The sequence below is a fragment of the Protopterus annectens genome, chromosome 14.part0 (assembly GCF_019279795.1).
Source record: "Protopterus annectens isolate FY-2018-M chromosome 14.part0, PAN1.0, whole genome shotgun sequence".
Taxonomy (NCBI): Eukaryota; Metazoa; Chordata; order Ceratodontiformes; family Protopteridae; genus Protopterus; species Protopterus annectens.
The window spans coordinates 304,382,630-304,396,240 of NC_056748.1; the positions used below are offsets into that span (position 1 = coordinate 304,382,630).

The window sequence follows — 13,611 nt, forward strand, 5'->3', positions numbered from 1 at the left end:
AATTGAAAAACAAACAAATTTGTTACAGGAAAAAATATAAAAAATAAAAAGTGTACAATATGCTAGTTGCACAAGTGTGCACACCCTTAAACTAATACTTTTTTTGAAACATTTAATTTAAATAACATTTAACTATTTAATTACAGCACCATCTTCTTGGGTACACACCTGCCATCAATTGAAGAGACTCAGATTAGCCCCAAATAACGTTCAGCTGTCCTAGTAGGATTTTCTTGACATTTACCCAGTTGCCTGCTACAGCAAAAGCCATGGTTCACAGACAGCTTACAAAGCATCAAAGGGATCTCATTGTTGAAAGGTATCAGTCAGGAGAAGGGTACAAAAAATGTTCCAGAGCATTGGATATAACATGGAACACAGTGAAGACTGTCATCAAAAAAGTGAAGAAAATATGGGATAACAGTGATGTTGCAAAGAACTGGACGTCCATCCAAAATTGATGAAAAGACAAGATGAAAATTGGTCAGGGAGGCTGCCAAGAGACCTACAGCAACACTGAAGGAGCTGCAGGAATTTCTGGCAAGAAACTGGTTGTATACTACATGTGACAATCTCCCATATTCTCCATATGTCTGAACTATGGGGTAGGGTTGCAAGACGGAAGCCTTTTCTTACACAGAAAAACATCCAGGCCCGGCTAAAATTTACAAAACAATACATCAAGTCTCCCAAAAGCATGTGGGAAAATGTGATATGGTCTGATGAGACCAAGGTTGAACTTTTTGCCCACAATTCCAAAAGGTACGTGTGGCACAACAAACACACTTCGTATCACTAAAAGAACACCATCCCCATAGTGAAGCATGGTGGTGGCCGTATCAAGTTTTGGGTTGCTTTTCTTCAGCTGGAACTGGGGCTTTAGTTAAGGTGGAGGAAATTATGACCTGTTCCAAATACCAGTCACTTTCGGCCCAAAACCTTCAGGCGTCTGCTAGAAAGCTGAAAATGAAGAGGAATTTCACCTTTCAACATGACAATGATCCCAAGCATACATTCAAATCAACAAAAGAATGGCTCCATCAGAAGAAAATTAAAGTTTTGGAATGGCCTAGCCAGAGCCCAGTCCTAAATGTAATAGAAAATCTGTGAGGTGACCTGAAGAGGGCTGTGCACAAGAGATGCCCTCACAATCTGACATATTTGGAGCTCTTTTGCAAGGAAGAGTGGGCAAATATTGCCAAGTCAAGATGTGCCATGCTGACTCCTACCCAAGAAGACTGAATGCTGTAATTAAATCAAAAGGTGCTTCAACAAAACATTAGTTTAAGGGTGTGCACGCTTAAGCAACCGGCTTATTGTACTTTATTTTTTATATGGTTTCCCCTAGCAAATTTGTTTTTCAATTGACCCATACAGGTTATAGGTCACATTAAAGGTGGGAAAAGTTTTGAAATTATTTATTGTGGTCTCATTTTTTATGTCACAAAAACCTGGCATTTTAACAGGGGTGTGTACACTTTTTATATCCACTGTATCTGTTGAGAAGAAAGCTACCTAGCATCTTCAATACCCTCTGATACGCTAACTAACCCATCTAGCAGAATCATAGAGCTTGATTTCTGATCTAGAGCTCTCAGGTGGAACAGGCTGTTGACAATTGTGGAAAGGCAACCTTTGTAAAGAGTGGAATAGATTTATGTACTGCCAAGATTCTGATATCTCAAACCATGCCTTCTTGTGCTCACAAAACATAACAAAATAGTTTTTGGTGTTTTCCCTCGAGATTTGGGATAAACTATGCAATTAATAGGAAAAGCAGCAAGATGCAACAGTAAACGATATAACTTTACAATGAGAGAGAGACACACACACACACACACACACACACACACACACACACACACACACACACACACACACAAAAGCATAGCAGAAAAGCTAAATAAACTGAGAATAAACCTCTATGATGCCACTGGATTGTTAACTGACTCAGACAGGATGCAGGAAATCAAAATAGGGGACATGATGTTATCTCCACAAGAGACCAGTCACCAGTGCAGTTCGCCCAGGGTTCTGTGATGGCGCCTCTCTTACTTGGCATTTACTTCTCTGAAGTAAAAGCAAATATCAAAAGTTCTGATGGTTTGTAGAGTGCAAACATGGAGCAGTCAATGAATCCCCAAATGACTTGGCTATCCTGCAGGAAGGTTTCTCCCAAATAAATACACAGACACACACACACACACACACACACACACACACACACACACACACAGATATCAGAAAAGCTAACACACACACACATATAGCAGAAAAGCTAAATAAACTGAGAATAAACCCCTAGGACACCACTGGATTGTTAACTGGCCCAGACAGGATGCAGGAAATCAAAATAACGGACAGGACATTATCTCCACAAGAGAGACCAGTCACCAGTGCAGTCCCCCCGTGGTTGCGCCTCTCTTACTTGGCATTTACTTCTCTGAAGTAAAAGCCAATACCAAAAGCTCTGACAGTTTGCAGAGAAGTGCAAACTTGGAGCAGTCAATGAATCCCCAAATGACTTTGCTATCCTGGAGGAAGGTTTCCTCCCAAATAAATAACCGATGACAAAATCATGGACTGAAACTAAATGCCAAAAAAATGCCTTACTGTATCCTTTGGGAAGTCATCTATTCTGGGGAACTACCACACTGACAATATGATCCTTCGAATTAACCCAGTTGTTCTGGATATGGGAACGTATGTGGATAGTGACAACTTTCAACCAACATGTGTCCATTGTCATAAGAAAGTCCTTTTATATTGCAGAGCTTATAAACAAAGGGATTGTATCTAGATCTGGTGATGTCATTGCCACCCTTTACTTGGCTCTCATTAGGTCAACTGTCGAGTATTATGCCAACCTTGGCATGCATCTGTCCAGACACATGCAACAACTGGAATGCCCATACAGAGGTCTTCCTAAAAATGATACAAGGCCTCAAAATCCTGCCCTGTCACTGTACTCTGTATTTTACAGAATTCTAAGAGATGACCTGTATCTAGCACACAAGGTATCCTCTGACCCAATACCGATGACTCTTCCTCAATCTTGACTTCCCCACATAAGCATTTACTCTAGGAGTTTTTATATATGGAAGAAAACACTAACGTAAATAGGGTGCAGCAGCCCTGCTCCTAGGAAGGAGTATGCAATGGGTATACATAACCCTAGCTCACTCCCATACAAGAAATGCATGACTACCTGCCTGCCCAGACTTATTTCTGGCAAGCAAATCTATGGGAATCACAGCCTCCAACATCTACTAAATGGTGTTCCACCAATGACAAATACCAGAGCTGGTGGCAGCCACAACAACTATTTCCACATTCCCAGCAACTACTCTAGTAACAAGTGGTAGGTTCTGATCACTGCCGTTCGGCTTGGCAACATGTGCTGGGGATGGTCAATTAGTTATCCCAATTTGTTTACAACAGTAGTCATGGTCTGGACTGACACCATTGGAATGAAAAGCATCAACACATTACTGTGAAGCAGATGATAAATGACATCAGAGAGCAAACAACCTACACTTTGAAGTGAAACCGCAAAGCAGATTCTGTGTCTATCACTGGGGCAAGCACTCCAGTTGAATTTAGATTGGTGTGTGTGTACGCACGCGCACATGTGTGTGGAGTGGGGGGAGACAAAGTAAAGAAATTCTTGTACTTAATCCAAATAAACAGGCAAGTCCACCATTAAAGTAGCAAGAACTTTTCATAATTTGTTTGGGTTCTACAATTTTAGATGGAGAAATGCTTACAAATGAGGCTTTTAATAGCAAACAAAAGCAAGCATGATGAGGCATTCATCTCTGTTTAGGCCACACCCGAATATTCTGCTGACCCTCCCACACATTTAGTTTTCAGACTAAACATGGTCTTCAAAACATCCTGAAAACTATTACATCAGTAATAATGCTTAACTGAGCTGCAGTTTTACAACTTTTACAGTTCGTGTGATTTACCTTGATCAGTGTTCAGGTCATGTGACTTTAGCTGCAAGTCTAAACCTCCACTCCAGGAATGAGTTGGATCCTTAAGGGGATGAAGGGAAAGAAAAAAATAGTTAATGAGCAGTTTCATACATCCTCGTACATTTGGTAAAAAAACAGAAACAAAATAATGCTTTCACTTATGCTGCCAATAAAACTTTCAGAATAATTCATATTAATAAATACTATTTACTGCAAAGTAAGAAAGAAAAGTATATGAATGAATATCCCAATGAAAGAACACTATACATACATGTGCATGTACATATTCACACATTATATGGATCTACTTTAGAAGATACAGTATATGGTCGTGATAATGACCAAAATTTTGAAAACTCGAACTGTTTGCACTGAGACAGCAGAATTTGCCTTTTTCCCTACTGCAGTGCGATATCAGAGATGGTACAGTATATATAATTAGCAGAGTGGCTTGCTCCCTTGCAAAAAGTAAAGCTGTGTAAAATCTTACCATAGCAGTAGATGTCCTACTTCTCACGGTTATGTATTTACTCAAGGGAGAGTACAAAAGCTACTGGGAAGTGTGGGGGAGGAGGAAAGCACAGAAGAGCCCTCCACAAACCTATGACGGATGGGCCTGGGAAAACACCATAGAAATGACATCCAACTTTTAATGTTTGGTAAAAGTGTTAACAGAAGAGCAAGTAGCAGCTTCCTAGATGGATATAGTATCCAGACCCTTGAAAAAAGCACCAGAGGAGGCCACACCCTAGCAGAATGAGTACTAACAGAAGGGGAAAGCTGCTTGCTATGGAAAGAAAAGCAAAAAGAAATAGGCTTAGAAATTCAAAAGCATACATGTGTGTTTGCTTAAAGACAGCCAAACTCAATTTTCTGGCATAAAATGAAAAAGTGGCTCAGATTTCCCGCTATGTTTCGTCTCATCCAAGTAGTATCTGAGCTATTTATGTAAATTCAAGGTGTGAAGAACACTCTCGCTACTATTCTGTGGAGAAAGGAAAAAAACAAAAGATTTTAAAGACAAATCTTTAACCACCTTGGGCATAAAACAAGGACTGGTACTCTGAATATGCAAAAAGGTGCACCATCACACTATACCAACATGTAAACAGCAGTATAGATGCAGATGTACCTCACAGAAACAAGTGCAGGGCAAACCCTAGAAACAAGCCCACATGGCAGAACCATAATATTAACAAGCTTTATAATAAAAGGAAAATAATTTTGACTAAAAGTATAAATAATAATTCCCAAAATATCACAGCCCTTGCCACTGAAACAAACTCAGGAGCTTAATAAAATCCACCAAAGCAAAGTTTGAGACTAATATATCTACCCAAGTGAGTCACAAGGTATTTTTTATAGTTATGTTTGTACTCTCAAAATCTCACAATGCAGCAATGCGCTGAGCTGATTATGAAAACTGTTGCCCACACTGAGGCTGAAAATAGGGCTAAATTAACTGCAACTTTACCTCTCTCCTCCATCTATTCCTCAAGATACACCTCCATCTATTCCTCAAGATACACCTAAAACTGTCTCACCTCCAGCTATCACACAAGACAAAGTCCAAAAAGTGCCATCAAAAAAACAAATACTGCATCAATGGGTGTAGACAATATCCCTTGATGCTTTTTAAATAGTATGAAGCACAATTTAGCCAAACCCCAAATCTGTTCAATCTTAGCTTCCATGCAGATTTTGTAACAAGTGAAACGAGAAAAGCTATAGTCATTTCCCTGCATAAGGTAGAACCTTCCACAAACCCAGGCAATTACAGACCTAAAAGTCTGACCAGCCTCATTTGCAAAGCCACAGAGAAACTCAGGGGATCTCCAAACACTGAACCAGTTTGTTTGGATTCATCAAGAGCAGGTCATGCGTACAAAACCTGGTGGATTTTTTGAAAGGTCACCAAAGCAACGGATAAAGGCAAAATGGTACACATTGCGTACCTCAACTTTGCAAAAGATTCTGACACGATTCCCCAAACAGGCATAGTAGAAAAGCTAACTAAATTGGGAATAAACCCCTACGTCACCCACTGGGTAGCCAACCAGCTCAGACAGAACGCAGACAGTCAAAATAGGGAATGTTACCTCCACAAAGAGACCAGTCACCAGCCCCCTAGGGTTCTGTGCTGGGACCGCTCCTATATGACATCTACTTTTCTGAAGTAAGAGTCAATGCCAAACGGTTCTGGCTGACTAAGTTTGCAGATGACTGCAAGCTAGGAGCAGTCACTGAATCCCCAAATGACTTAGTCATCCTACAGGAAGGTTTGTCTCAAACAAATAACTGGTGTCAAAATCATGGTCAAACTAAATGTTGCCAAAAAAAGCATTACTGTACCCTTTAGAAAGTCTTCTGCCCTAGGGAAGTACTACACTGGCAATATGCCCCTAGGAGTTGATCCAGTTGTTCAGGACTTGAGAACTCGTGTGGTCAGTGACATAACTTTTGACCAATGTGTATATTTTTGTAAGAAAGTTCTTCTATATTTGCACAGTTTATAAATAAGGGATTGTGAATAGATGTATGGATGTCACTGTCCCCCCTTCACTTAGCTCTCATTTTGCCAGTCACGGAGTATAATGCCCCCTTTGGTATGCATCAGTCTAGACATATGCAACTGGAACAGCCACAGAGGTACTTCACTAAAAGGATACTGAGCCTAAACGACATGTCATGCATGGTCTGGCTCAAAGCCCAATCAATATAGTCTGTATCCTACAGACTGCTGAGAGGCTACCTGTGCTTGGCATACTAGGCATCCTATTACCACTTACTGATGGATTTACTGCACATCAGCAAGTTAAATGGTATCAGAAATAATCAGTTTAGGGATCTAAACCTCTTCTGCAACATCAACAAAATGGTTTGGAGGGACAGGTATATTTCACAGAGGATACTGCTGCTGAGAAACAGACTCCCCATCCACATGAAATAAAGTTTATCCCTGTCCATTTTACAAGTGCAAACTTAGATCTATGAATGAGAGACTAAAAACTTATTCCAGGACTGCTCTCCTCTACTGCTAATGGAGAGATGCAGATCCTAAATGCTTTATCCCATGCACAGGTCCCCTCAAATTATCTATGGTATGATCCCAGTTAGTCTCATTAGGAGTAATATATAAATTTTGACCATGGGATGGCCAATCTATAACCAGATGGGATAGGTTATTTCGAGCACAAAAAATAAACTGACTGGGCTTAAAATGGCCCACAAGGGCAGCTAGCTAAATGCTTACCTATGGACACCATCTCCTTGTGAAAAGCTACAAATGGAGAACCACCATGAGTGCTTGAAGTTCAGAGACCTTTTTGGCAGAAGTATTAACTACAAACAATACAGTCTTCCAAGTGCAATGTTATAGAGAAGAAACTGCAGGCTAAAAAGGAGACAGTCAATTTCTCAAGAACAAAATTAAGGCTCAAAACAGGAGGAGGAACAGGCTTTCTTGGAGGCCAAACATTAATGCCTTTTAGAAGGCACAAAGGTGGATTCAGAGGCAGACAAGCAGAAATGAACTTTAATAAATGAATATGCCAAACCAGAATTGAGCAACTCACACAAATAAAGGATAGTAGGAATCTGCACAGAAAAAAGCTCCCTCTCATGCTTGAGATACAAAATAGAAAACTTCTTCTATTTAGTCACATATGATTTTCTAGTAGAAGTTTTCTGGCCTCCAGCAAAACCTGAAGTACATCCTCAGACAATTGGTGCCTGAAAGGAATCCAACCCTATCACCTCAGGGGTCAATGGAAAGGTGGGCAAGAGAAGGTGAAAGAGATCTTTTGTCTTGTGTGAGAAGATCCATCCTGTGAGGTAACTTGGGATGATTGCTCCTGAACAGATGAAATAAGAAAGGGAACCAGTGCTGTGTAGCTCAAAAGGGAGTCATCAGCAAGATTTTGATTATGTACCACATAATCTTGTAAAAGACTTTTGGTAATACAGGAAGAGGGGGGACAGGCATATAGAAACATCCCCTTCAAAAAAAAAAGAAGGTGATATGGCATCTACTTTCCAAGTCGGAGGAATTGGTACGCTGGAATAGAACTGGGGAAAGTTGTCTGCTCAGAAGGGAGGCAAAAAGATCTACCTGAGGAGTATACCAACTATGTACAATGTCCAGAAACACCTCCTCGTGAAGCATCTATTCATGAGTATTTGTCCTGGACCTGCACAAAGTCTGCCATCAGACTGTGCTCTGAAGAAATGTAAACTGCCTGAAGAATCAAGTGATGGCATACTGCAAAATCCCAAGCCTGAAGAACCAGCCTGCAAAGAAGGCAAGATTTCTTGCCCACTTGCTTGTTGATATACAATACGACTATGGTGTTGTCGGTTAAAACCTTTAGATGACCTGGATCCCAAGTGAGTAAAAGCCTGTAGAGCTAGGAGCAGAGTCCTCACCTCATTGATGCTGATGTGGTCTGACAGTTGTTGATGGGACCAAAGACCTTGGACTTTTAGGTTGTTGGAGGAGGCTCCCTAACAATAAACAGAAACATACATGTACAGATCCCAAGTAGGGACAGCAACCTGAAAAGGCAGACCTGGATTCAGGGGAAAGCTGGTGAATCCATCAGCAGAGCTCAAGCTTGAGAGAGAGAGGAACCAGAAACTCCAGTGGGTTGCAGTGCTGGGGCCAAACAGTCTTGAGATACCACTGAAATTTCCTCATGTGGAGTTTGGCAAAAGGAAAGTACAGTTGTGTACACTTGCCATAAATGTAGATGTTAGAGTGTATTCACTGTTGCAGTCATCACATTTGGGTTATCTGCTTGCAGTAGCCCTCAGTCGGCCTGATGTCTTGGGTCCTGCGTCTGTTGATGTCTCATCTTCCGTGACGTCAGGTATTCAGGGGGTTAAAGCATGCAGCTGACGCAATTACATCAGTTTTTCTTGCCCCAGATGTCAGGTGCCCCCCTAATGGGAAGCAATTAAATTATATATATAATTTTGCAAATACACCAAAAAGCTTTTAAGCATAAAGCGTAAAGGAGAGTAGAGGTATAGCCAAAAGAAGCCGGGGGGTTGGAGGGAGGGTAACTACGACTGCAACAAAACATACATTCTAACATCTAAATTTATGTAAGTGTACACAACTGTACTATGTTCTTCGTGTTTCACTGTTGCAGTCATCCATTTGGGCAGATTCCCACAGCTAAGGATTTGTGGAGGAATTTAGATAGCATTAAAACCAGCTATAAGGCCCTGCAAGTCTGCAGTGGCAAAGCCAGCTCTGGATTTAGAGAAAATTGGCAAATGGTAATGCTTGGTGAAAGTATGTACAGAACTCCAGGTGGCAGCTTCTAGGACATCTCTAGTAGGGACACCTCTGAGAAAGGCTGTAGAGGTAGATGCAGCCCTGGTTGAATGGGGTCTAATCCCCTGTGGGATAGGTTTTCCATGGTGCTCATAGCAGAAATGAATGCAAAGGCCTATCCACTTAAAAATGGTTTGTTTGAAATAGCCTTCCCCTCTGCCCCTGCAGCAAATGCCACCAGCAGCTGTTCAGATTTCCTTTGAGGTTTAGTCCTGTCCAAGTAAAATCTAAGTTGTCTGTGCATAAGGAGTGCTGCCTCCGTTCCCCTTTGTTGTGTGGGTTAGAAAAGAAGGTTGGCAAATGAGTGCCTTGATTAAGAGCCACAACTGGATACCACCTTGGTCCCGAAGGATACCCTGTCCGCATGAAAGATGATGAAAGGCTCCACTGCCATAAGGGCCTGTAATTCAGATACCCTTCTTGCTGAAGAGATAGCTAAAAGGAAAGCGGTTTTCCAAGAAAGGAATTTTAACTCTACACTTGCAGCTGGCTCAAAAAGGAGGAAGAGTGAGTTATTCCAATACAAAGTTAAGGTCCCAGGCTGGAGATGGGGCTCTTCTGGGTGGTCTTAAGTTTTTGGCCCCTCTGAGTAACTGCTTGAGCGGTGGATGAGAAAAGAGGGGGTGGTTCTGTGTTGTAATGAGCTGAAATGGCTGAGGCGTGAATTTTGATGGCGGAAAAGGAAAGGCCCTTGTGAAGCATCTCAGCTAATTATTGAAGAATCTGAGGTAAACTGGGCGCTGCTGTGACCATCCTTTGAGTTTGGCTCCAGGCACAAAATCTTTTCCATTTTTCAGCATAAGATTTTCTAGTACAAGGCCTCCTTGCCACCAAAATGACATCCAACACTTGTTTACTGAGGGATGGTAACGGAGAGATTAGGTAATTAGCCAGGCTGCCAGGTTCAGTGTTTGAAGCTGGGGGTGCAGAATCTGGCTGTCCTGCTGTGACAGCAGGGTAGGGGTTTGAGGCAGGTGCCATGGGGTTAGCAGTGACACTGTGCAAGAGGGGGTACCAGTGTTGGCATGGCCAGTCTGGTTTAATCAGTATCATCCTTGGTTTGTCCTGTTTGATCTTTAGTAGTACTTTGGAGAGGAGAGGCAGAAGAGGAAAGGCATAAACTGATAGATTTTTTTTCCAGCTGAAGGACAGAACATCCACATTCCAAGCTTGTTTGTGGGGAGTCCTTGTGCAGAATTTGTCCAATTGGTAGCTCTGGGGGAAGGCAAACAGGTCTATATCAGGGCTCCCCCATTTGTTTATCAACATGGGGAAGTCTTTGGTTCCAGTTTCCACTCGTGTGGGTACATGAGATTTCTGCTTAGTTCGTCTGCCAGTGTATTTAGTTTTCCTGGCAGAAATTGAGCCTCTAGATGCACTTGGTAGCTCATGGCTGTGTTCCACAGGGCCACGGCTAGTCTGCAGAGGGAGTAAGAATGGGTAGCCCCTGCTTGTTTATGTACCACATAACAGTGGTGGTGTCCGTCTTTACCATTAATTGTCCTGGAAGAATGTAGTCCTTGAAGGCTGTCAGAGCATTCTGTACAGCTAACATTTCTTTTTGATTGATATGCAGGTGCATTTGACTTGGGTTCCATTTGCCCTGAATGCACTTCCCTGCCAGGTGAGCCCCCCATGCATAGTCTTATGTATCTGTTGTTAGGGTTTGGGCAGCAGGGGGTAGAGTGAATGGTAGTCCCTTGCTTTGGTGTCAGGCCTCTGCCCACCAAAGGAATTCTAACTGTAGGCAAGGTATGATAGGAATTACTGCTTCTATATCCTGAGAATGTTGAAACCATTGTAGTTTCCTCATATGCAGTCTTGCATATGGAATTAGTAGAATGCAGGAGGCCATGAACCCCAAGGCTTGCAGTATTTGTCTTGCAGATAGGGTTTTTGTGGCCACCAGTTTAAAGTAAGTTGTCAAATGAATTTGTTTCTCTGGCATGAGGAAAGTCATCTGGGAAGCTGTGTTCAAGCTTGCTCCCAGGAATATAATTTGTTGACAGGGTACCAGATGTGATTTCTTTTCATTTATGGTGTACTGCAGACAAGTTAGCACCTTTTGTATAAATGCCAGATGATTCAAAAGTATGTCCTGGCTTTCTGCCTGAATTAGACAATCGTCCAGGTATGGGTATATTTTAATATTTCTTTGCCTGCAAAATGCAATGACTGGAGCTAGGCACTTTGTGAATACCCTGGGTGCAGTAGATAAGCCAAAGGGCAGTGCATGTAGCCTGCTTTGAAGTGTGGGTATCTTCTGCAAGATTCCCCGATTGGGATGTGCAGGTAGGCTTCCTTTAAATCCAGTGTTGCCAACCAGGCATCTTTGCCTAGCATAGGAAGTAACTTGTGAAGAGTTAGCATCTTGAATTTTGGAATCACCAAAAAGTGTTTAAGATAGAAAGGTCCAGGATATGACGCCATGAGTGGTCTTTACTGGGTACCAGGAAAAGTCTTGAGTAGAAACCTTGACCCTTTTCCTCTTCTGGTACAGTTTGAATAGCCATTATGCTTGAGAGAGAGTACTTGCTTTTGAGCCTCTGCCCACTGATTTGGGGGTAGATCTAACCAACCGTTTAGGGCTGGTAACGTGTGGAAGTGAAATCTGTATCCTTGGGAAACTATATAAACCCATTTGTCCTGGGTAATGAGTTCCCAGTTTTTTGCCTGCAGGGCAATCTTTCCCCCTAAAGGAGCAGTCAGTTGAGAAGTGCTTGGAAGTTTTAAAGTTAAGTCATTGAGACAGTTTACCATGGGGGGTGGGGGGTGGAAGAGTCTTACTACTCCCTGATTTGGAAGTGGGAGCCCCCAACTGCTTAGTCCTGTGTGTAACCTGGGACTGAAGCCTGGGTGTACTACTGGTTCTGGATTTGGACTGAGAAGGCCTGGAAGAGGCAGGAAAGGACCAATTCTTAGAAGGCCAATGCCTACTAAATCTTGGAGGCTGTACTTGTACGAAATCTACAGTTTGCATAGATTTAGCTTTTTCCTCCATCTTTTTAAGAACTTCTGCTTTGTTGCCAAACAGGCGGTCCTGATTTAAGGAAGCATCCAGCAATTTAGCTTTAACATGATGCGGCAATGATTGCTCCTTAAGCCAAGCATGCCTTCTACGTACAGATCCAGTAACATCAGCCCTGCAAGATGCCTCTAGTAAATCAAAACCACAGTGCAAAGTATGTTTTCCAACCTGTTCAGCAGAATGCATTAAATCCTGCAAATCCCTATTTTCAGCACAGTCAGGAATCATCATTTTCTGTTTAAGCAATCCAATAATATGCTGATACTTTAACATATGAAACTGGCAATTTAAGGCCCTAAAGGCCAAGGTTGCAGAAGTGTATACCTTCTTAACCATCTATCCAGCGCCCTGGAGTCTCTACCAGAGGGGGTAGAATTTTAAAGTAATAAGGTCTTCAGCTATTCTTATCATTTGTCTTTCAGGCATAGAGGCCTGACCATGCGGTCTGGGCGGTTTCCTAGGTATGGTTCGAGATTTAGGCCTTGAAGAAGAAGATGGCGTCTGTTTAATATGCAAGTCAGTAGGCCTGAATACACCCTCAGAAGCCGGTGCCTGCACAGCAGCTCTGGACCCATCCAAGGTAGAGACATACGCAGGTTACACAGTTGAAGCATCTCGTGGCATACTGGACTCCGAATGGGTCTCAGTAGAGGCCTGCGAATCTGAAGTAGTGGGTATCAGGGGCTGCAAAAGCGCCCGAGTACTGGCGAACTGGCTTATGAGGCGCGTCGTCGGCAGCTTTGGACCAAGGCAGCCTGTCTCTGTCTTTATCTTTGCGGTTTTTCGGAATGTGGTAGTCAGACGGTTAACCGAAGACATATCTGGATAATTGAACAGAGTACCAAAATACTTAGAAGCGTAAATATACCGATGCCGAATAGTTTGTTGCTTAAATAAGGCACAAAACCGACAGCGAGGTACGTCGTGGTCAGGGCCTAGGTAAGGAATACAGTACAGATGAAAATCATTATGAGGTATTTGTTTTCCACAAGAAATACAATTATTGACTTTTACTGACATCAGTTTAGAGCAAGAAAAAGTTTCCCCAACGGGGTACTTAGCTTTAGTTGAAGACTTCTGTTCTGAAACTCGAAAACGAAAATTTCAGGAGTTGGCCGACCACCACTTGCGAACTGCTTCCTGCTTTCGGCACCGCACGGCAAGAAAGACTGATCTAAGGGCGTCGGCTGCATGCTTTATACCCTTACCTGACGTCACGGAAGATGAGACCGCAACCGACGCAGGACCCAAGACTTTGATAA

The 13,611-nt window shown here is 42.4% G+C and overlaps 1 protein-coding gene across 1 annotated transcript in view; it reads right to left on the reverse strand.

The window, feature by feature from the left end:
• LOC122788655 (mitotic checkpoint protein BUB3-like) overlaps window positions 1-13,611 on the reverse strand; it is a 261,072-nt gene that overhangs the window by 38,198 nt on the left and 209,263 nt on the right. Inside the window, exon 3 of the mRNA XM_044055551.1 lies at window positions 3,972-4,041. Coding sequence (XP_043911486.1) covers window positions 3,972-4,041 — 70 coding nt within the window. The remainder of the gene's footprint in view (window positions 1-3,971; window positions 4,042-13,611) is intronic.